General features: G+C 37.7%; 1 protein-coding gene across 5 annotated transcripts in view; it reads left to right on the top strand.

The window, feature by feature from the left end:
• The window catches only part of LOC117082077 (serine/threonine-protein kinase 31), a 124,496-nt gene that overhangs the window by 70,492 nt on the left and 33,183 nt on the right, over positions 1-20,821 (top strand). For all 5 annotated transcript variants that reach the window (XM_033208694.1, XM_033208625.1, XM_033208897.1 and 2 more), the window contains 7 exons: positions 3,158-3,259; positions 5,302-5,382; positions 7,188-7,313; positions 8,211-8,336; positions 8,537-8,623; positions 9,633-9,782; positions 19,029-19,151. In XM_033208694.1, the coding sequence (XP_033064585.1) occupies positions 3,158-3,259; positions 5,302-5,382; positions 7,188-7,313; positions 8,211-8,336; positions 8,537-8,623; positions 9,633-9,782; positions 19,029-19,151 (795 nt within the window). The remainder of the gene's footprint in view (positions 1-3,157; positions 3,260-5,301; positions 5,383-7,187; positions 7,314-8,210; positions 8,337-8,536; positions 8,624-9,632; positions 9,783-19,028; positions 19,152-20,821) is intronic.

Here is a 20,821-nt window from a genome sequence, read left to right as displayed (position 1 = left end):
TTTTAGGGTTTCTGCAGATAAACTGCTGTTAGTCTGATGGGCTTCCCTTTGTGGATAACCTGACCTTTCTCTCTGGCTCCCCTTAATATTTTTTCCTTCATTTCAACCTTGGTGAATCTGGCAATTATGTGTCTTGGGGTTGTTGTTCTTGAGTAGTAGCTTTTTGGTGTTCTCTGTATTTCCTGAATTTTAATATTGGCCTGTCCTGCTAAGTTGGGGAAGTTCTCCTGGATAATATCCTTAAGTGTATTTTCCAACTTGGTTCCATTCTCCCTGTCACTTTCAGGTACACCAATCAAATGTAGGTTTGGTCTTTCCACATAGTCGCATATTTCTTCGAGGCCTTGTTCCTTTTCATTTTTTTTTCTTTAATCTTGTCTTCATGCTTTATTTCATTAAGTTGATCTTCAGTTTCTGATATCCTTTCTTCTGCTTGATTGATTTGGCTATTGATACTTGTGTAGGCTTCATGAAGTTCTCATGCTGTGTTTTTCAGCTCCATGAGGTCATTTATGTTCTTCTCTAAACTGGTTATTCTAGTTAGCAATTCGTCTAACCTTTTTTCAAGGTTCTTAGCTTCCTTGCATTGGGTTAGAACATGCTCCTTTAACTTGGAAGAGTTTGTTATTACTCACGTTCTGAAACCTATTTCTGTCAATTCATCAAACTCATTCTCCATCCAGTTTTGTTCCCTTGCTGGTGAGGAGTTGTGATCCTTTGGAGGAGAAAAGAGGTTCTGGTGTTTGGAATTTTCACCCTTTTTGTGCTGGTTTTTCCTCATCTTCTTGGATTATCTACCTTGTTGGATTTATCTACCTTTGGTCTTTGATGTTGGTGACCTTTGGATGTGGTTTTTCCTTTTTGTTTATGTCGATGCAATTCTGTTTGTTAGTTTTCCCTCTAAGAGTCAGGCCTCTCTGCTGCAGGTTTGCTGGAGTTTGCTGGAAGTTCACTCCAGACCCTGTTTGCCTGGGTATCACCAGTGGAGGCTGCAGAACAGCAAAGATTACTCCGTGTTCCTTCCTCTGGAAGCTTCATGCCAGAGGAGCACCTGCCAGATGCTAGCCAGAGCTCTCCTGTATGAGGTGTCTGTCGACCCCTGCTGGGAGGTATCATCCTGTCAGGAGGCATGGGGGTCAGGGACTCACTTGAGGAGGCAGTCTGTCTTTTAGCAGAGCTCGAGGTCTGGCAGACAGGAACATTTACGTCTGCTGAAGCTGTACGTACAGCCGCTTCTTCCCCCAGGTGCTCTGTCCCAGGAAGATGGGAGTTTTATTTATAAGCCTCTGACTGGGGCTTCCGTCTTTCTTTCAGAGATGCCCTGCCCAGAGAGGAGGAATCTAGAGATGCAGTCTGGCTACAGAGACTTTGCTGGCTGCGGTGAACTCTACTGTAGAGTCCAAACTTCCTGGTGGCTTTGTTTACACTGTGAGGGGGAAAACTGCCTACTCAAGCCTCAGTAATGGCAGATGCCTCTCCCCCAACCAGGTTGACTTCAGACTGCCATTCTGGCAGTGAGAATTTCAAGCTAGTGGATCTTAGCTTGCAGGGCTCCACATGGGATCTGGTGAGCCAGGGCCACTTGGTTCCCTGGCTTCAGCCTCCTTTTCAGGGGAGTGAACGATTCTGTCTCGCTGGTGTTCTAGGCGCCAGTGGGATATGAAAAAAAATTCCTGCAGCTAGCTCGGTGTCTGCCCAGTTTTGTGCTTGAAACCGAGGGCCCTGGTGGTGTATGCACCTGAGGGAATCTCCTGGTCTGTGGGTTGTGAAGACTGTTGGAAAAGGGTAGTATCTGGGCCAGAATGAACCGTTCCTCATGGCACAGTCCCTCACGGCTTCCCTTGGCTAGGAGAGGGAGTTCCCCAACCCCTTGTGCTTCCTGGGTGAGGTGACGCCCCACCCTGCTTTCGCTTACCCTCCGTGGGCTGCAACCACTGTCTAACTAGTCCCAATGAGATGAGCTGGGTACCTCAGTTCGAAATGCAGAAATCACCTGCCTTCTCCGTAGATCTGATTGGGAGCTGCAGACCGGAGCTGTTCCTGTTTGGCCATCATAGTATCTGGATCCTTGAAATCTGACTTTTAAAGTGTAAACCAAAAGTATCGGAGACAGCTATCAATCAATTTAGAAAGTTTATTTTGCCAAGGTTAAGGATGCTTGCCTGGGAGGCAGGTCTGTGCTTTTCTGAGAGATGGTTGTGACGCTTCAATATTTAAAGGAGAAAGGATGGATACTGGGGAAGCGGAAGAAATTTTAAAAAGATATGGGTAGATAAGAGACAGATGGTTTGAATTCTTTAGTCTTTGATCACCTTTCAGCAAATATACAATTTACATTTGAGAGAAGGGTAGCTCAGTGAATCTGCATTTTTACATCAGAGGAAGGAATCAGATATGCATTTGTCTCAGGTGAGCAAAAGGATGATGACTTAGAGTTCTGTCCTTTGTCCTGCACCTAAGAAAATAAGCTATCAATTTACATTGTCAGAGTAAAATTCAACAGAACTGTTTTAGGGTAAAGATCCTGGGGTCCATAAGGGATTTCCTACTGCGTTGTGAGGAAGCATGCAGGGTTTTTATATTTGTAGCTATCTTATTTAGGAATAAAATGGGAAGCAGGTTTGCCTGACACAGTTCCCAACTTGACTTTTTCCTTTGGCTTAGTGATTTAAAGTTCCCAAGATTTATTTTCCTTTCACAAAAGCTTACATACTTTTTAAAGTGGCTTATGTATTATCATTGGAGACAGTTCACACATTTACTCATCCTTTTGTTTTGAACCAAATCTCATGTAGAAGATAATTCTAGGGAATTCAGGTGTATTCTGGTTGCTATTATTAATATTTCTTTTGTTCGAATGGCAGTTGGCCATTTTTATCCTACAGAAAATCTACAGCAGATGGAGAGACAAGAAAAATCTATGTAATTGATTTTATGTCTTTACGTTTTATAATTCCTCTTTCTAGGTTTCAGAAAAGTCACTGTTAGAATAAACTGACCTAAGTCAATTCAGCAAGTATTAGGAGGGTCTTTTATGTGCTAGGTACTGAAGGATACATAGAAACCACACAGAGTAATTTGCTATAGATCTTGAATTCTTAAAGGAAGACTTGTTTTCTCTATGTTAATAAAAAACACTTTTTCTTTCTGATTCAAGTCAGATGACCCTGATGGCTCTCAAATTGAGAAAATAAAAGAAGAAATAACTCAGCTGCGCAATAATGTTTTTCAGGAAATTTATCATGAGAGGGAGGAATATGTAAGTATTTGATTCTTTGAAGTATTACATTAGCTTTTACTCTAGAAATTGAATTTAAATATCCGTTTTATGAGGTGGACTGTAATCACAGGGCTAGAGGTATTATGTAGAAAGTTTATATATATATTGATCTAGTAAGATTTTTGTAAGTTTAGAAATAAATTTCACATGACCAAATATTCTGACCATTGTACCAGTGTGGAAATAACTGAAAATTGTAAAGAAGGAAAAACATCACTTGTAATATTTCCGCTCAGTGATAGCAACAGTAATCATGGTTAACTTTTGACTTTCTCTTAGTCTTTTTTTGCTTGTTTTTAGAATTGAGATTATAGCACAGACACACTTTTGCATATTGCCTTTTTTCTGTTTAACATAAAACCTAAAGACCTTTTCCTTACACAAAATTTATATCAACATCATTTTCCCATAATGTTGCAATGTAAACATCAATGAGCAGCATAATTTAGTGGAAGAATGTAACAAAATAAGACTACCTGGTTTTGGGGGCAGGAGAAGTTACATCTTTTAAGTCTCTATTTTACCACTGATTTTTGTGAGCTTGGGGAAATGAATCATTGTATTTTTTCTTTAAAATGGAAGAATATTGTATTTTATATCTGGGAGATGTTACCAGGAAGAAGTTAGTTAAGAAACAGCACTTTGAAACTAAAAATACTGACCGGGCATGGTGGCTCACAGCTATAGTCCCAGCACTTTGGGAGGCCAAGGTGGGTGGATCACTTGAGCCCAGGAGTTTGAGACCAGCCTGGGCACATGGTGAGACCCCGTCTCTACAAAAAATACAACAATTAGGTACATGGTATCATGTACCTGTAGGCCCAGCTACTTTGGAGGCTAAGGCAGGAGGATTGCTTGAGCCCTGGAGGTTGAGACTGCATTGAGCTATGATCATGCTGCTGCATTCCAGCCTGGGCAACAGAGCAAGACCCTGTCTCAAAAAAAAAAAAAAGTAAAAATATTAAAACTATGAAAACAATAGGTATTTTAAGTGTCATGCTTTATTTAACTAATTCATCTAAGTATATGTAAATACCTTGTTGATCTTGGGTTAAAATAGCTATCTTCCAGTGATTTGACAAGTGTTTAGAAGTTTTGCTTAATAAATATGTGATAAGTGACTTTTCTTTTGTGAGGATACTCGATTTTCACATTTATTTCAAAGTTACTTATGTAGAGCTATGTATTTTTTCTCTCAGGCTTTAAAATTTTTCTCTTAACGAAACAGCTGTTACTTTAAAATGTCACTGTGTTCTTAATATTTTGAGAAATAATGACAGTTTTATGCCTCAAATTTTCAGACATTTTCATTTTAGTTTGGAAGTGGGTGAGGACTTTGACCTTGCAAGATTTGTGCTTATGTATGTGTCCAAAGCTTAAAATTGGTAATTAAATTTTTCTTCAGTTAGTAAGATGGTAGTTTAGATAGGTTAAAAAAATACTTCAGCCAACTTAAATTTAAAGGAGCAATGAACAATTTGCAAATTGGGCAGCCAAATCACAGCAGATTCAGAGAGACTCTGGGGATGCTTTGTGGTTAGAACAAATTTATAGACAAAAAAAGGGAAGTGACTTACAGAAATCGGCAGCAATGTACAAGAACAGCTGTACTGGTTACAGGTTGGCGTTTGCCTTATTTGAACGCAGTTTGAACACTTAGCAGTCGATAGGTGGTTGAAGTATGGCCGCTGGGACTGGCCAAGACTCAGCTATTGTTATAGGTGCATACTGCTAAGTTAGGTTTTCAATCTTATCTGTCTATTAAGCTAGGTTGCAGTTCATCCACAAGGACTCAAATATAGAAGTACAGAGTCCTTCTCAGGCCATATTTAATTTGCTTTAGCAGATGCAAGGTGAGTCTTGGTTTTCACTTGTTATTTCTTGAAGTAGAAGGCAGAAACAGTGATTATCTTACTTGGTATGTTATAAGGTAGATGCTGATATATTTTCCTGAAGAGCAACATGTCAAAATTGAATATATATTGATCTACAGTTAAAAACATTTTTTTTTTTAACTTTAGGAGATGCTGACTAGTTTGGCACAGAAATGGTTCCCTGAGCTGCCTCTGCTTCATCCTGAAATAGGATTACTCAAATACATGGTAAACTTTGTTTCCCTTGAGAATTACTACTATGCAGACAGTGTTGAAAAGTGATAATATTAAATTTGTGTCAGTGTTAAATTTATAGTAGCTTTTTAATAAAAATATTCCTCATGAATATTTTATAGGTATTAGAACTTTTTCTTATGACCCTTTAATGTTTGCATGTTTTTATGTTAAATTGCATTATCTGTTTTTCTGTTTTCCTTATCCTCATTCAGTACATTTCATTTGAATTATAGGTGTACTTATTTGAATTATAGGTGTTTATTGTTTGAAATGACAAAATCAAATTTTAACTGCTACTTCAAGAGTTAGGATAAAAACAAGATATTGCTAGCCATGAGGGATTTGAGCACAATGTGTTTTTTAAGTTAAAGCATTCTGGGAAAAAATTCCTGAGAGATTGGCTAAAGTGGAGATATTGAGGTGGGTATGGCTTTCAACGCAGGCAGGATTCAAAAGCTGGAGATCAGCATATTAGATAGGGGTCATATGGAGCAGGATTAGTAAACACTGGCTGTCAGGACAGAATATGTTAGTCCTACCGTGTATATTGCCTTCTATGGTGAGGGCCTAGATGAGGTATTTGTTCATTAAGATTGTCATTAAGTCCATTATAATGGCTTAAATAATGGAACAGAGAGGGATATTTGTGTAGACATGTGAGTTTATTCTAAAAAATATTTAAGAGTAAAGTTCCCTAACTTAAATAATTACTCTAAACTCTTTCCAGACTAGACTTTAAAATGATGTGCAGTTTTCTTTGCAACTATTTACCGCTAACTTAGCGATTATCTTATGCAGTGTGGGCAAATGAGTTTGTACTGCCACATAGGACTTGAAAATTAATATTTAAAAATATGCTGATCTACTTTATTATAGAAGATTATAAAAGGTTTGACTCATGATTTATGGAAGCCTTTAGTGGCTTTCTCATGTTCAACTGTAATGTATGCTTAGGAATTTTTTGTAGATTGATTATATATTGTAGAATACGTAAATGTACTGGCAGAACTTAAGAAAAAACACCGAAAACAATTCTACAGTGCCCCTTACTGAAACTGCACCACAGTAAAATGTAGCTTTAAAATGTTGATCATATTTTAGTGTGAAAAATTACTCCTTTTAACAAGTAGCAGAAATATCTAGTAAAAGTAGTTGTTGAAAGCCATTTTCACTTTTGAGTACTCCAAACGGGGCAGAGGTGTTAGAATTACTTCATGGTAGTCATAATTTTGGACTAATCTTTCCCAGTTGACAACTACAATTTTGTCATTATTTTACCTTATTTATTTTTTGTTTTTTTAAAAAACATTTATTTCAAGAGTTTTTGGGGTACAGGTGTTTTGTGATTACATGGATAAGTTCTTTAGTGGTGATTTCTGAGAGGTTAGTGCACCCATTACCTGAGTGGTGTACACTAACCCCATATATAGTCCTTCATTCCTCACTCTGCTCCCAATCGGTTGTTACTTTAGTATTTTTAGGAAACATAAGTGGTTTTTCAAGTAAACATTAGGGATCCTAGGATGTATATCTGGTTAATTCTATTCATTTCCTGAATCTGTTCTAAATAAAATTATAGCAACAATTAAATGTATGGTGATTACACTTTGGGTAGGAGGAGTTTAAGAACCAGGAACTGGAGAAAATTCAAAATTTTAAAAAGATTTTAATTTTATTGGTTTTTCCATACAGTTGATATGTACAAGTCATTTAATAGCACGTAACTAATTATGTTGATGATTTTTAAGTGCTGGGATTGTTTGGATTCTTCAACTGTCATAAAAACTTGTGCCTAGAACTCTGGTGGCCTCCTTACAATGAGCTTGGAACGAGATCTTCTTGATGCTGAGCCCATGAAGGAACTTAGCAGCAAGCGTCCTTTGGTATGTTCTGAGGTTAATGGGCAGACAATTCTGTTAAAGGTAAGCCTAAATTATTCTTACTTGTGGGAGATTCAGCAGCATGAATGATGATGGTGCTGTTACATTTCAAGAAAGAAAAAACCTCACTGTTAGTTTTCTAAAGTATTTAAGTTGACTGGCATAATAATTGTGCTTGTAGTTTGGTTGCCAGAGCTAATTTTTAAAGTTTCCGTCAATTGAACAATGAGAACACCTGGACGCAGGGTGAGGAACATCATACATGGGGGCCTGTCGTGGGGTGGGGGGCAGGGGGGAGAGATAGCATTAGGAGAAATACCAAATGTAAATGACGAGTTAATGAGTGCAGCAAACCAACATGGCATATTTATAACTATGTAACAAACTTGCACGTTGTGCACAGGTACCCTAGAACTTAAAGTATAGTAATAATAAAAAAAATTATTTAAAAATTAAAAATTAAAAATAAAGCTTTATCTCACATGAAAAAAAAATAAAGTTTCTGTCATTTCCCTAAATAGAATATGTCCTTAATAGGATATGCTTTCCTTTTTTTGGGTGAACTTACTATATTCATCCAATATCTTTTAAAAATTCTTCATTTTCTTATATTTCTCCTTGAAATATCAGCTGTGTTGTCAGTACAATCTTCTGCTCCTGAATTTCTTCTCATTGATCTGGAAAACTGTTAATCATGATAATAAGATAATTAATTTGGCCTTAGTTGCTACACATTCTAGAATGCGTAGCAGGCTACAGGTAGAATTGCACTTTCCTTTTCCAAATTACAGAATTCAAAGAAGATAGAAAAGTACTTATAAAATTAAAAAATAAAATTAGATTTTATTTAATTAATGAATTATGTTTAAATTGGAATGGTGTATAATCACAATGAGATTTTCATCTTGGAATTACCAGTGCCTCTTTTTTTGGTACAAGGGCTATTCTGTGGATGTTGACACAGAAGCCAAGGTGATTGAGAGAGCAGCCACCTACCATAGAGCTTGGAGAGAAGCTGAAGAAGAGTCAGGGTTACTACCACTGATATTCCTGTTTTTATGTAAGGTAAAGTTCTTATGCTTATCTCTTGTAGAAACCATTTTATCTTGCAGAAACCATTCTATTTAAAATAAGTTTTAACTCCAGGTTTTAGAGCAGCAGTTCATTCCCCTTAACATAAAACAAAAATTATCCTATAGAATCAATGTATGCTAAAATACGTTGAAGTTTTCACTTGGAGTCACATTCTCTGTTTTGCTTCTTAGTCCGATCCTATGGCTTACCTGATGGTCCCATACTACCCTAGGGCAAACCTGAGTACTGTTCAAGCCAGCATGCCTTTAAATTCAGAAGTAAGTACAAAGCACTATTTATTTCCATGGATGTATTAAATGAGAAAATAACACCTAATATTTATTCAGGGCATACTACATGCTATATACTTTGTAAAATTTTGACTCATGGTATTCTATTTAATTGTCACATCAAACCTGTGATAGAAGTTATTATATGGATGAGAAAAAGGGTTAAAGGGATTAAGTGACTTGCACAGGGTCCCTTAGCCAGAGGTAGAGAGGGGACTCGAAATTGGTTCCAAAGCCCAAGCTTATAACTACTAAACTGTGTTGTATGTGAACTGCCTAATATAGCACTTGGTATTAAAAGTGCTTAAGTGGCAGCTTTTATTTTTATCATTGTAAATTTAGGATTAGTAATAACAGTAAAGGAGGCCCTGATTCTTCTTAGGAGTAACACTGTTTCAGTCTCTTATAGGTACATTACATGGTTGGTATTTGTAATCCAAGTCTTCTTTGAGATAATAGAACAGATGTCCTCAAACCCCAGGTCGTAGACTGGTACCAGTCTGTGGCCTATTAAGAACAGGGTGGCACAGCAGGAAGTGAGTGGCCGGTGAGCAAGCATTACTGCCTGAGCTCCACTTCCTGTGAGATCAGTGGAGGCATTATATTCTCATAGGAGCATAAACTCTGTTGTGAACTGTGCATGTGAAGGATCTAGGTTGCACACTCCTTATGAGAATCTAATTCCTGTGATCTGAGGTGAAACCGTTTGATCCTGAAACCAACCCCCCCACATCCATGGAAAAATTGTCTTTCATGAAACTGGTCCCTGGTGCGCGCGCGCGCGCGCGCACACACACACACACACACACACAGTGTCACCATTACAAAATCAAGGCTTCATCTGATCTTTAATTCTTTCTCTATGCTGTATTCTTATTAAAGATTCATTTGGAGGAAACTTTACTCATTTCTAGAGCAGTCTTTTAATTAGAGAAAAGTTTCAAGATTAAAATGATTTGCCTACTTCCTCACTTGTTTTGTGTGTACTTATCTATAGGAAGCTTTAAAGGTCATGAAAGGTGTTGCCCAGGGCCTGCATACATTGCATAAGGCTGATATAATTCATGGATCACTTCATCAGAACAATGTATTTGCTATAAACCGTGAACAAGGAATTGTTGGAGATTTTGACTTCACCAAATCTATGGTAAGATATCACGGGTTTACAGATAGGTTCTAGACTTTATTTAATATTATTAAGCAGTAGTTCAGCATTTATATATAATATAATACCATATTATAGAATCTTTGCCTTCAGTTAAACTGTGTCATGTAGTATAAGCAACTGTTTGCTCTCAGCTAGGTGCTAGAATAACAAGAATTTCTAAGTTGGTTCATTGTGTATTTTAGCCATTAGTCTTAGGAGCTACCTGACATTATATACTCAATGGCATTGACAACATTAATTATTTTATCATCATTAGGAAACATTTAATTGCTAGGAAACATGCAAGGAAACTAGGTGGCCATCTCCCACCCTATCTCCACTGGTGTCCCTCTGTCTATAGATACAATTTACATATATGTACTTTGCTATTTTTTGATTAGTAACGTACATTTTTAGAAACCTAGGAACCTTGGACTTTTTAGTTTAAATCCGGATTCAACTCTAATGGCTGTTAATTTGGTTTCATATTACCTCAGAATAGGCAGTTTGTAGAGATAGCAAAGATCAGACAACTTAAGAGCATGTTGTGATTTTTTTCTTGTCGTTATAATGGGAACAATACTCTTTTAACTGAGAAATAAAAATTGTGTATATCACGTACAACATGATGTTTTGAAGTGTGTATACAATGTGGAATGGCCAAATCAGCAATTATTTTTCTAAAAATAGCAGCTTTATTGAGATACAATTCACATAAAATATACAATTCAGTAATAGTTTGTAGTACACTCACAAAGTTGTGCAGTGATAATCAGTATTGATTCCAGAACATTATTATTCCCAAAAAGAAAATCCATACTGATTAGCAGTCACTCAAATTTCCCCCTTCTTCTCAAGCCTGGAAACCACTAATACACTTTCTGTCTCTATGGATTTGCCCATTTGGACATCTCATGTAAACGGAATGATACAGTACGTGGACTTTTATGCTAACTTCACTTAGCATAGTGTTTTCACAGTTCATCCACATTGTTGACTGCATCAGAATGCCATTCCTTTTTATTGCCAAATTATATTTCATTGTATGGCTGCACCACATTTTGTTTATATATTCATCAGTTGCTGGACATTTGGGTTGTTTACACTTATTGGTTATATGAATAATGCTGCTATGAGCATTAGCATACAGTTTTTTTGGGTGGACATGTTTTCATTTCTCTTGGGAGTGGAATTAACTGGGTTATATTGTTTTGCTTTTTGAGGAGCAAAACTGTTTTCCAAAATGGCTACATCATTTTAAATTCTTAGCAGTAATGTATAGGGATTTTGTTTTCTCTGCATCCTTGCCAATATCTGTTACTATCTGAGCAGTTCCCTTTGACTAGTATATGTTATAATGCTTTTATGCTTTGGTCATCTGCAAGTCATAGGGTAATGCTACTGGACTATATGTAGTCTTAATGGTTTTCATATGGTAGCTCAAAAAGATAAGAAAATGAAACTGCAACTGTAATCAAAAGCTGGATTGTACAGATTGTACAGGATTTATACAGATTGATTTTCTGAAATATTTACTTTATTACATTAGTTTAACTGAAAATTAAGATATCCTAAGAAATATAACGAAATTATGAATTTTAAAAGATCTCAGCCTTTAGGGATTCTGGTTAGTTTACCTTTTGAGCATACCATTTCATAACTGTAGATACAACTACAATAATTACTCTTCTCTTTAAATACTTATTCATCACATTATTATTCCCAAAAACATTGTTTTTAATCTTCAGTTAAAAATATTTATTCTGAAATACTGATCAAACTTACCTTTTGCTACATTTTCCATGCAATTTTTAGATTGAAGTGATCATCAGGAAGATAAATTTGAAAAGTAGTCTGAGGTCAAGATCATTGCTTTTCAGACATTATAGTGCATATGACTCACCTGGGGTTCATGGTAAAATGCAAATTAGTGTTCAGCGTTTCTGCAGTGGATCATCTGCATTTCTAACAAGCTACCAGTTAATGCTGTAGCTCCTGGCCCTTGGACTATACTTTGAGAAGCAAGGATCAAAATCATAGCTAGAAAAAAGATAATTAACACTTAGTGATACCTGCTAGACATTATATCTCTGTAAGGTACACATTATTTCCACTTTACAAATTAATTTAGGGTCCAAGAGGTTTACACCTACTATGTACCCATAAAAATTAAAAATAACTTAAAAATGGACAAAAAAGAGGTTAAAGCCCTAGGTCACACAGCAAATAAATGGGAGAGTGGGGAATTGTAACCAAGATCTCTCCGAATCTAGGGTTCATGCTATTGTCACTGATCATCTTTGATATATTAGAAACGGTATATTTAGAGAATAGTCAGTAAGGAAGGAAAGTGCTTTGTAGGATTTCAGTTCTTTTTTTTTATTTTTTTATTTTTTATTATTATTATACTTTAAGTTCTAGGGTACATGTGCATAACGTGCAGGTTTGTTACATATGTATACTTTGTGCCATGTTGGTGTGCTGCACCCATCAACTCGTCATTTACATCAGGTATAACTGCCAATGCAGTCCCTCCCCCCTCACCATGATAGGCCCCGGTATGTGATGTTCCCCTTCCCGAGTCCAAGTGATCTCATTGTTCAGTTCCCACCTATGAGTGAGAACATGCGGTGTTTGGTTTTCTGTTCTTGTGATAGTTTGCTAAGAATGATGGTTTCCAGCTGCATCGATGTCCCTACAAAGGACACAAACTCATCCTTTTTTATGGCTGCATAGTATTCCATGGTGTATATGTGTCACATTTTCTTAATCCAGTCTGTCACTGATGGACATTTGGGTTGATTCCAAGTCTTTGCTATTGTGAATAGTGCCGCAATAAACATACGTGTGCATGTGTCTTTATAGCAGCATGATTTATAATCCTTTGGGTATATACCCAGTAATGGGATGGCTGGGTCATATGGTATATCTAGTTCTAGATCCTTGAGGAATCACCATACTGTTTTCCAGAATGGTTGAACTAGTTTACAATCCCACCAACAATGTAAAAGTGTTCCTATTTCTCCACATCCTCTCCAGCACCTGTTGTTTCCTGACTTTTGAATGATTGCCATTCTAACTAGTGTGTAGTGTGAGATGGTATCTCATTGTGGTTTTGATTTGCATTTCTCTGATGGCCAGTGGTGAGCATTTTTTCATGTGTCTGTCAGCTGTATGAATGTCTTCTTTTGAGAAATGTTTGTTCGTATCCTTTGCGCACTTTTTGATGGGGTTTTTTTTTTTCTTGTAAATTTGTTTGAGTTCTTTGTAGGTTCTGTTTATTAGCCCTTTATCAGATGAGTAGATTGCAAAAATTTTCTCCCATTCTGTAGGTTGCCTGTACACTGTGATGGTCATTTCTTTTGCTGTGCAGAAGCTCTTCAGTTTAGTAGCATCCCATTTGTCAATTTTGGCTTTTGCTGCTGTTGCTTTTGGTATTTTAGACATGAAGTCCTAGCCCATGCCTATGTCCTGAATGGTACTACCTAGGTTTTCTTCTAGGGTTTTTATGGTATTAGGTCTAACATGTAAGTCTCTAATCTATCTTGAATTAATTTTCGTATAAGGGGTAAGGAAAGGATCCAGTTTCAGCTTTCTACTTATGGCTAGCCAATTTTCCCAGCACCATTTATTAAATAGGGAATCCTTTCCCCATTTCTTGTTTCTCTCAGGTTTGTCAAAGAACAGATGGCTGTAGATGTGTGGTATTATTTCTGAGGACTCTGTTCTGTTCCATTGGTCTATACCTCTGTTTTGGTACCAGTAGCATGCTGTTTTGGTTACTGTAGCCTTGTAGTATAGTTTGAAGTCAGGTAGCATGATGCCTCCAGCTTTATTGTTTTGACTTAGGATTGTCTTGGCAATGCGTACTCTTTTTTGGTTCCATATGAACTTTAAAGCAGTTTTTTCCTATTCTGTGAAGAAACTCATTGGTAGCTTGATGGGGATGGCGTTGAATCTATAAATCACCTTGGGCAGTATGGCCATTTTCACGATATTGATTCTTCTTATCCATGAGCATGGTATGCTCTTCCATTTGTTAGTGTCCTCTTTGATTTCACTGAGCAGTGGTTTGTAGTTCTCCTTGAAGAGGTCCTTGACATCCCTTGTAAGTTGGATTCCTAGGTATTTTATTCTCTTTGAAGCAATTGTGAATGGAAGTTCATTCATGATTTGGCTCTTTGTTTGTCTGTTACTGGTGTATAAGAATGCTTGTGATTTTTGCACATTAATTTTGTATCCTGAGATTTTGCTGAAGTTGCTTATCAGCTTAAGGAGATTTTGGGCTGAGACAATGGGGTTTTCTAAATATACAATCATGTCATCTGCAAACAGGGACAATTTGACTTCTTCTTTTCCTAACTGGATACCCTTGATTTCTTTCTCTTGCCTGATTGCCCTAGCCAGAACTTCTAACACTATGTTGAATAGGAGCGGTGAGAGAGGGCATCCCTGTCTTGTGCCAGTTTTCAAAGGGAATGCTTCCAGTTTTTGCCCATTCAGTATGATATTGGCTGTGAGTTTGTCATAAATAGCTGTTATTATTTTGAGATACGTTCCATCAATACTGAATTTATTGAGCGTTTTTAGCATGAAGGGCTGTTGAATTTTGTCAAAGGCCTTTTTTGCATCTGTTGAGATAATCATGTGGTTCTTGTCTTTGGTTCTGTTTATATGCTGGATTACATTTATTGATTTGCGAATGTTGAACCAGCCTTGCATCCCAGGGATGAAGCCCACTTGATCATGGTGGATAAGCTTTTTGATGTGCTGCTGAATCCGGTTTGCCAGTATTTTATTGAGGATTTTTGTATTGATGTTCATCAGGGATATTGGTCTAAAATTGTCTTTTTTTGTTGTGTCTCTGCCAGGCTTTGGTATCAGGATGATGTTGGCCTCATCAAATGAGTTAGGGAGGATTCCCTCTCTTTCTATTGATTGGAATCGTTTCAGAAGGAATGGTACCAGCTCCTCCTTGTACCTCTGGTAGAATTGAGCTGTGAATCCATCTGGTCCTGGACCTTTTTTGATTGGTAGGCTATTAATTATTGCCTCAATTTCAGAGCCTGCTATTGGTCTATTCAGGGATTCAACTTCTTCCTGGTTTAGCCTTGGAACAGTGTAAGTGTCCAGGAAATTATCCATTTCTTCTAGATTTTCTAGTTGATTTGCGTAGAGGTGTTTATAGTATTCTCTGATGGTAGTTTGTATTTCTGTGGTAGAGGTGTTTATAGTATTCTCTGATGGTAGTTTGTATTTCTGTGGGGTCGTTGGTGATATCCCCTTTATCATTTTTTATTGCATCTATTTGATTCTGCTCTCTTTTCTTCTTTATTAGTCTTGCTAGCAGTCTGTCAATTTTGTTGATCTTTTCAAAAAACCAACTCCTGGATTCATTGACTTTTAGGAGGGTTTTTTGTGTCTCTATCTCCTTCAGTTCTGGTCTGATCTTAGTTATTTCTTTGAATGTCTTTGATCTTGCTTCTCTAGTTCTTTTAATTGTGATGTAAGAGTGTCAATTTTAGATCTTTCCAGCTTTCTCTTGTGGGCATTTAGTGCTATAAATTTCCCTCTACACACTGCTTTAAATGTGTCCCAGAGATTCTGGTATGTTGTATCTTTGTTCTCATTGGTTTCAAAGAGCATCTGTATTTCTGCCTTCATTTTGTTATACACCCAGTAGTCATTTAGGAGCAGGTTGTTTAGTTTCCATGTAGTTGAGTGGTTTTGATTGAGTTTCTTAGTCCTGAGTTCTAGTTTGATTGCACTGTGGTCTGAGAGACACTTTGTTATAATTTCTGTTCTTTTACATTTGTTGAGGAGTGCTTTACTTCCAATTACGTGGTCAATTTTGGAATAAGTGCGATGTGGTGCAGAGAAGAATGTATATTCTGTTGATTTGGGGTGGAGAGTTCTATAGATGTCTGTTAGGTCTGCTTGGTACAGAGATGAGTTCAATTCCTGGATATCCTTGTTAACTTTCTGTCTCGTTGATCTGTCTAATGTTGACAGTGTAGTGTTGAAGTCTCCCATTATTATTGTGTGGGAGTCTAAGTCTCTGTAAGTCTCTAAGGACTTGCTTTATGAATCTGGGTGCTCCTGTATTGGGTGCATATAGATTTAGGATAGTTAGCTCTTCTTGTTGAATTGATCCCTTTACCATTATGTAATGACCTTCTTTGTCTCTTTTGATCTTTCATGGTTTAAAGTCTGTTTTATCAGAGACTATGATTGCAACCCCTACTTTTTTTTGGTTCTCCATTTGCTTGGTAGATCTTTCTCCATCCCTTTATTTTGAGCCTATGTATGTCTCTGCATGTGAGATGGGTCTCCTGCATACAGCACACTGATGGGTCTTGACTCTTCATCTAGTTTGCCAGTCTGTGTCTTTTAATTGGAGCATTTAGTCCATTAACATATAAGGTTAATATTGTTATGTGTGAACTTGATCCTGCCATTATGATATTAACTGGTTATTTTGCTCGTTAGTTGATGCAGTTTCTTCCTAGCCTCGATGGTCTTTACATTTTGGTATGTTTTTGCAATGGCTGGTACCGGTTGTTCCTTTCCATGTTTAGGGCTTCCTTCAGGGTCTCTTGTAAGGCAGGCCTGGTGGTGACAAAATCTCTAAGCATTTGCTTATCTGTAAAGGATTTTATTTCTCCTTCACTGATGAAACTTAGTTTGGCTGGATATGAAATTCTGGGTTGAAAATTCTTTTCTTTAAGAATGTTGATGCCGAGCATGGTGGCTCACGCCGTAATCCCAGCACTTTGGGAGGCCGAGATGGGCGGATCACAAGGTCAGAAAATCGAGACCATCCTGGCTAACACGGTGAAACCCCATCTCTACTAAAAATAGAAAAAATTAGCCAGGCGTGGTAGTGGGTGCCTGTAGTCCCAGCTACTCAGGAGGCTGAGGCAGGAGAATGGCGTGAACCAAGGAGGCGGAGCTTGCAGTGAGCCGAGATTGTGCCACTGCACTCCAGCCTGGGTGACAGAGCAAAGACTTTGTCTCAAAAAAAAAAAAAAAAAATGTTGAATATTGGCCCCCACTCTCTTCTGGCTTGTAGAGCTTCTGCCGAGAGATCTGCTGTTAGTTTGATGGGCTTCCCTTTGTAGGTAACCCGACCTTTCTCTCTGGCTGCCCTTAAGATTTTTTCCTTCATTTCAATTTTGGTGAATCTGGCAATTATGTGTCTTGGAGTTGCTCTTCTCAAGGAGTAACTTTGTGGCTTTCTCTGTATTTCCTGAATTTGCATGTTGGCCTGCCCTTCTAGGTTGGGGAAGTTCTCCTGGATGATATCCTGAAGAGTGTTTTCCAACTTGGTTCCATTTTCCCCCTCACTTTCAGGCACCCCAATCAGATGTAGATTTGGTCTTTTTACATAATCCCATACTTCTTGCAGGCTTTGTTCATTTCTTTTTCTTCTTTTTTCTTTTGGTTTCTCTTCTCGCTTCATTTCATTCATTTGATCCTCAATCGCTGATACTCTTTCTTCCAGTTGATCGAGTCGGTTACTGAAGCTTGTGGATTTGTCAAGTATTTCTCGTGTCATGGTTTTCATCTCTGTCATTTCGTTTATGACCTTCTCTGCATTAATTATTCTAGCTATCAATTCTTCCACTCTTTTTTCAAGGTTTTTAGTTTCTTTGCGCTGGGTACGTAATTCCTCCTTTAGCTCTGAGAAGTTTGATGGACTGAAGCCTTCTTCTCATCTCATCAAAGTCATGCTCCGTCCAGCTTTGATCCATTGCTGGTGATGAGCTGCGCTCCTTTGCAGGGGGAGATGCGCTCTTATTTTTTGAATTTCCAGCTTTTCTGCCCTGCTTCTTCCCCATCTTTGTGGTTTTATCTGCCTCTGGTCTTTGATGATGGTGACGTACTGATGGGGTTTTGTTGTAGGTGTCCTTCCTGTTTGATAGTTTTCCTTCTAGCAGTCAGGACCCTCAGCTGTAGGTCTGTTGGAGATTGCTTTGAGGTCCACTCCAGACCCTGTTTGCCTGGGTATCAGCAGCAGAGGTTGCAGAAGATAGAATATTGTTGAACAGCGAGTGTACATGTCTGATTCTTACTTTGGAAGCTTCCTCTCAGGGGTGTACTCCTCCATGTGAGGTGTCGGGTGTCGTTGTGCTCCTAGTGGGGGATGTCTCCCAGTCAGGCTACTCAGGGGTCAGGGACCCACTTGAGCAGGCAATGTGTCCCTTCTCAGATGTCAGCCTCTGTGTGGGGAGATCCACTGCTCTCTTCAAAGCTGTCAGAGTCGTTTGCATCTGCAGAGGTTTCTGCTGCTTTTTTTTTTTTTTGTTGTTGTTGTTGTTGTTGTTGTTTAGCTGTGCCCTGTCCCCAGAAGTGGAGTCTACAGAGACAGGCAGGCTTCCTTGAGCTGCTGTGAGCTCCACCCAGTTCGAGCTTCCTAGTGGCTTTAACTACTTAAGCCTCAGCAATGGCGAGCGCCCCTCCCTCAGCCTCGCTGCTGCCTTGCGGTTAGATCGCAGACTGCTGTGCTAGCAATGAGGGAGGCTCTGTGGGCCTGGGACCCTCCCGGCCAGGTGTGGGATATAGTATCCTGGTGTGCCCGTTTGCTTAAAGCGCAGTATTGGGGGTGGGAGTTAACCGATTTTCCAGGTGTTATGTGTCTCAGTTCCCATGCCTAGGAAAAGGGATTCCCTTCCCCCTTGACCTTCCCAGGTGAGATGATACCTTGCCCTGCTTCAGCTCTCGCTGGTCGGCTGCAGCAGCTGACCAGCACCGATTGTCCAGCACTCCCTAGTGAGATGAACCCAGTACCTCAGTTGAAAATGCAGAAATCACTGGTCTTCTGTGTCGCTCACGCTGGGAGTTGGAGACTGGAGCTGTTCCTATTCGGCCATCTTGCTCTGCCCCTGGATTTTAGTTCTTAAATGAATTATTTAGAATTTTCAGAGTTAGAACATAGTACTGCTGCTTACTCTTGTGAAATTTATTTTTAAAAAAGAGTATCAAATGTTTAATCACAGAATCAGTGATTGTTAGTTTTAAATCTGTTCAAGTCTACAAAATGAATGTAAAGAAAGTCCCATAGTTAGTATTTTCAGAGTGATTTTAAGAGCAATTTATAATAGCAGAAATTGGTAAAAATATTTGAAAGCAAGAGAATGAAATATTTAAAATCAATTTTTTTTGTATTGATTAAATGCAGCGTACTTCACAGAAAGTCACCTCAATTGTGTTGTATGTAAAATATTTAAAATATTGTTTTTGCAGAGTCAGCGAGCCTCAGTGAACATGATGGTTGGTGACTTGAGTTTGATATCACCCGAGTTGAAAATGGGAAAACCTGCTTCTCCCAGTTCAGACTTATATGCTTATGGCTGTCTTTTATTATGGGTATGTTACTTTTTGTTGAAATAGATCATATATTTATATGTATATGTGTATACAATGTGATGATTTTTATAGTGATTCTCCATAAAAAGCAGCAGACTTTTAGTAGAACTTTAAGTTTTATCAAAAGCTATTGATATGCTTCCTATTACCTATTGTGTGCTTTCTACAAATTGGCTTGATATATATTTTAGGTATCATGCTTTTGTCTTAGTTTTGTTGAAGTCAAGATTAACAGTGAAGATGATTTTGTCCTACATTAATCTGAAAGCAGCTTATGCATATGTGGAAAATAAATATTAAATGAGTCTTGGGTATATTCCTGCTTCTACTGTAAACCAAATAGCTGTTTCTCATCTATGGTTTAAGAATTAAGAAGTTGGATGGAGCTAGAGGCCATTATCCTAAGTGAATTTACTCTGAATCAGAAAGTCAAATACTGCATGTTCTCACTTATAAGTGGGAGCTAAAAACTGAGTACACAGGGACACAAAGAAAGGACATTGGGGTCTACTTGAGGGTTGAGGTTGGGAGAAAGGTAAGGATTGAAAAACTACCTGTTAGGCTGATTACCTGGGTGACAAAATTATCTGTACACCAGACCCCCATGACACACTGTTTACCCATGTAACAAACCTGCAGTATAATAAACCTAAAATGTTGGAAGACAAAATATAAAAAGCTTGTTTCATTTTGTACTGCCTTTTTACATAGAGTGCCTCTTTTTCCAAAACCTTGAGTGTGACAAAACCTTATCTTTGTTGATCACATAAATAAAAATAATCTCCTTGTTAAAAAAACAAAGAGTTAAGAGGGATTAAGTATTAAGAGAAGGAAGACTATTCTTATCAGCCCATGAGCCCGCAAACATTTTTTTATAAAGGCCGGATGGTCTCTGCTGCAAGTACTGAGATCTGCTGCTACAGCATGAAAGCAGCCATAGACAGTATGTAAACAAATCATTGTGGTTCTCTTCCAGTAGTACTTGGTTTATGGATATTGAAATTTGAATTTCATGTAGTTTGCATGTGCATGAAATAGTATTGGTTCAATTTGCTATTAAACATTAAAAAATGTGATAACTACCCTTGGCTTGCAGCTGTACAAAAACACGTAGTGGAATCAGTTTGGTGCAGAGGCCATAAAGTTTGCTGATCTCTCTTCCACCCAGTGTAATAAGGTCACAAAAAGAAATAAAAGTCATAGAGTTTGAAAATGAAGAAATAAAGCTGTCTTTATTTGCAGATGAGATGCTTAATTATGTAGAAAATCTTTGAGAATGTACATAAAAGCTACTAGAACAAATGAGTTTAGAAACATAGCAGTTTTAATTTCAATATACTGGTGTTTTTATATAGGCCACAAATAATAGGAAATTAAAATTTAAAAATCATTTACAAAAGTGTTAAAATATGGAATTTGTATGGGTAAATTTAGCAAAAGGGGTGCACGCTGTTAAAAGTACAAAGCATTGTTCAGAGAAACTCAAGAATACATAAATAAATGTAGAGATATACCATGCTCATGGACTAGAAGACATTGTATGGAGATCAGTTGTTCTCAGATTGGTTTATAGATTTGATACAATTTCAACAAATAGTAGATTTTACTTATTTTTTCAGAAATTGACAATTAGATTTTACAATTAATATGAAAATGGAGAGGATCTGAGA

This window comes from Trachypithecus francoisi, unplaced genomic scaffold (genome assembly GCF_009764315.1).
Source record: "Trachypithecus francoisi isolate TF-2019V2 unplaced genomic scaffold, Tfra_2.0 Contig00258, whole genome shotgun sequence".
Classification (NCBI taxonomy): Eukaryota; Metazoa; Chordata; class Mammalia; order Primates; family Cercopithecidae; genus Trachypithecus; species Trachypithecus francoisi.
This window is presented reverse-complemented; position numbering and strand designations above follow the sequence as displayed.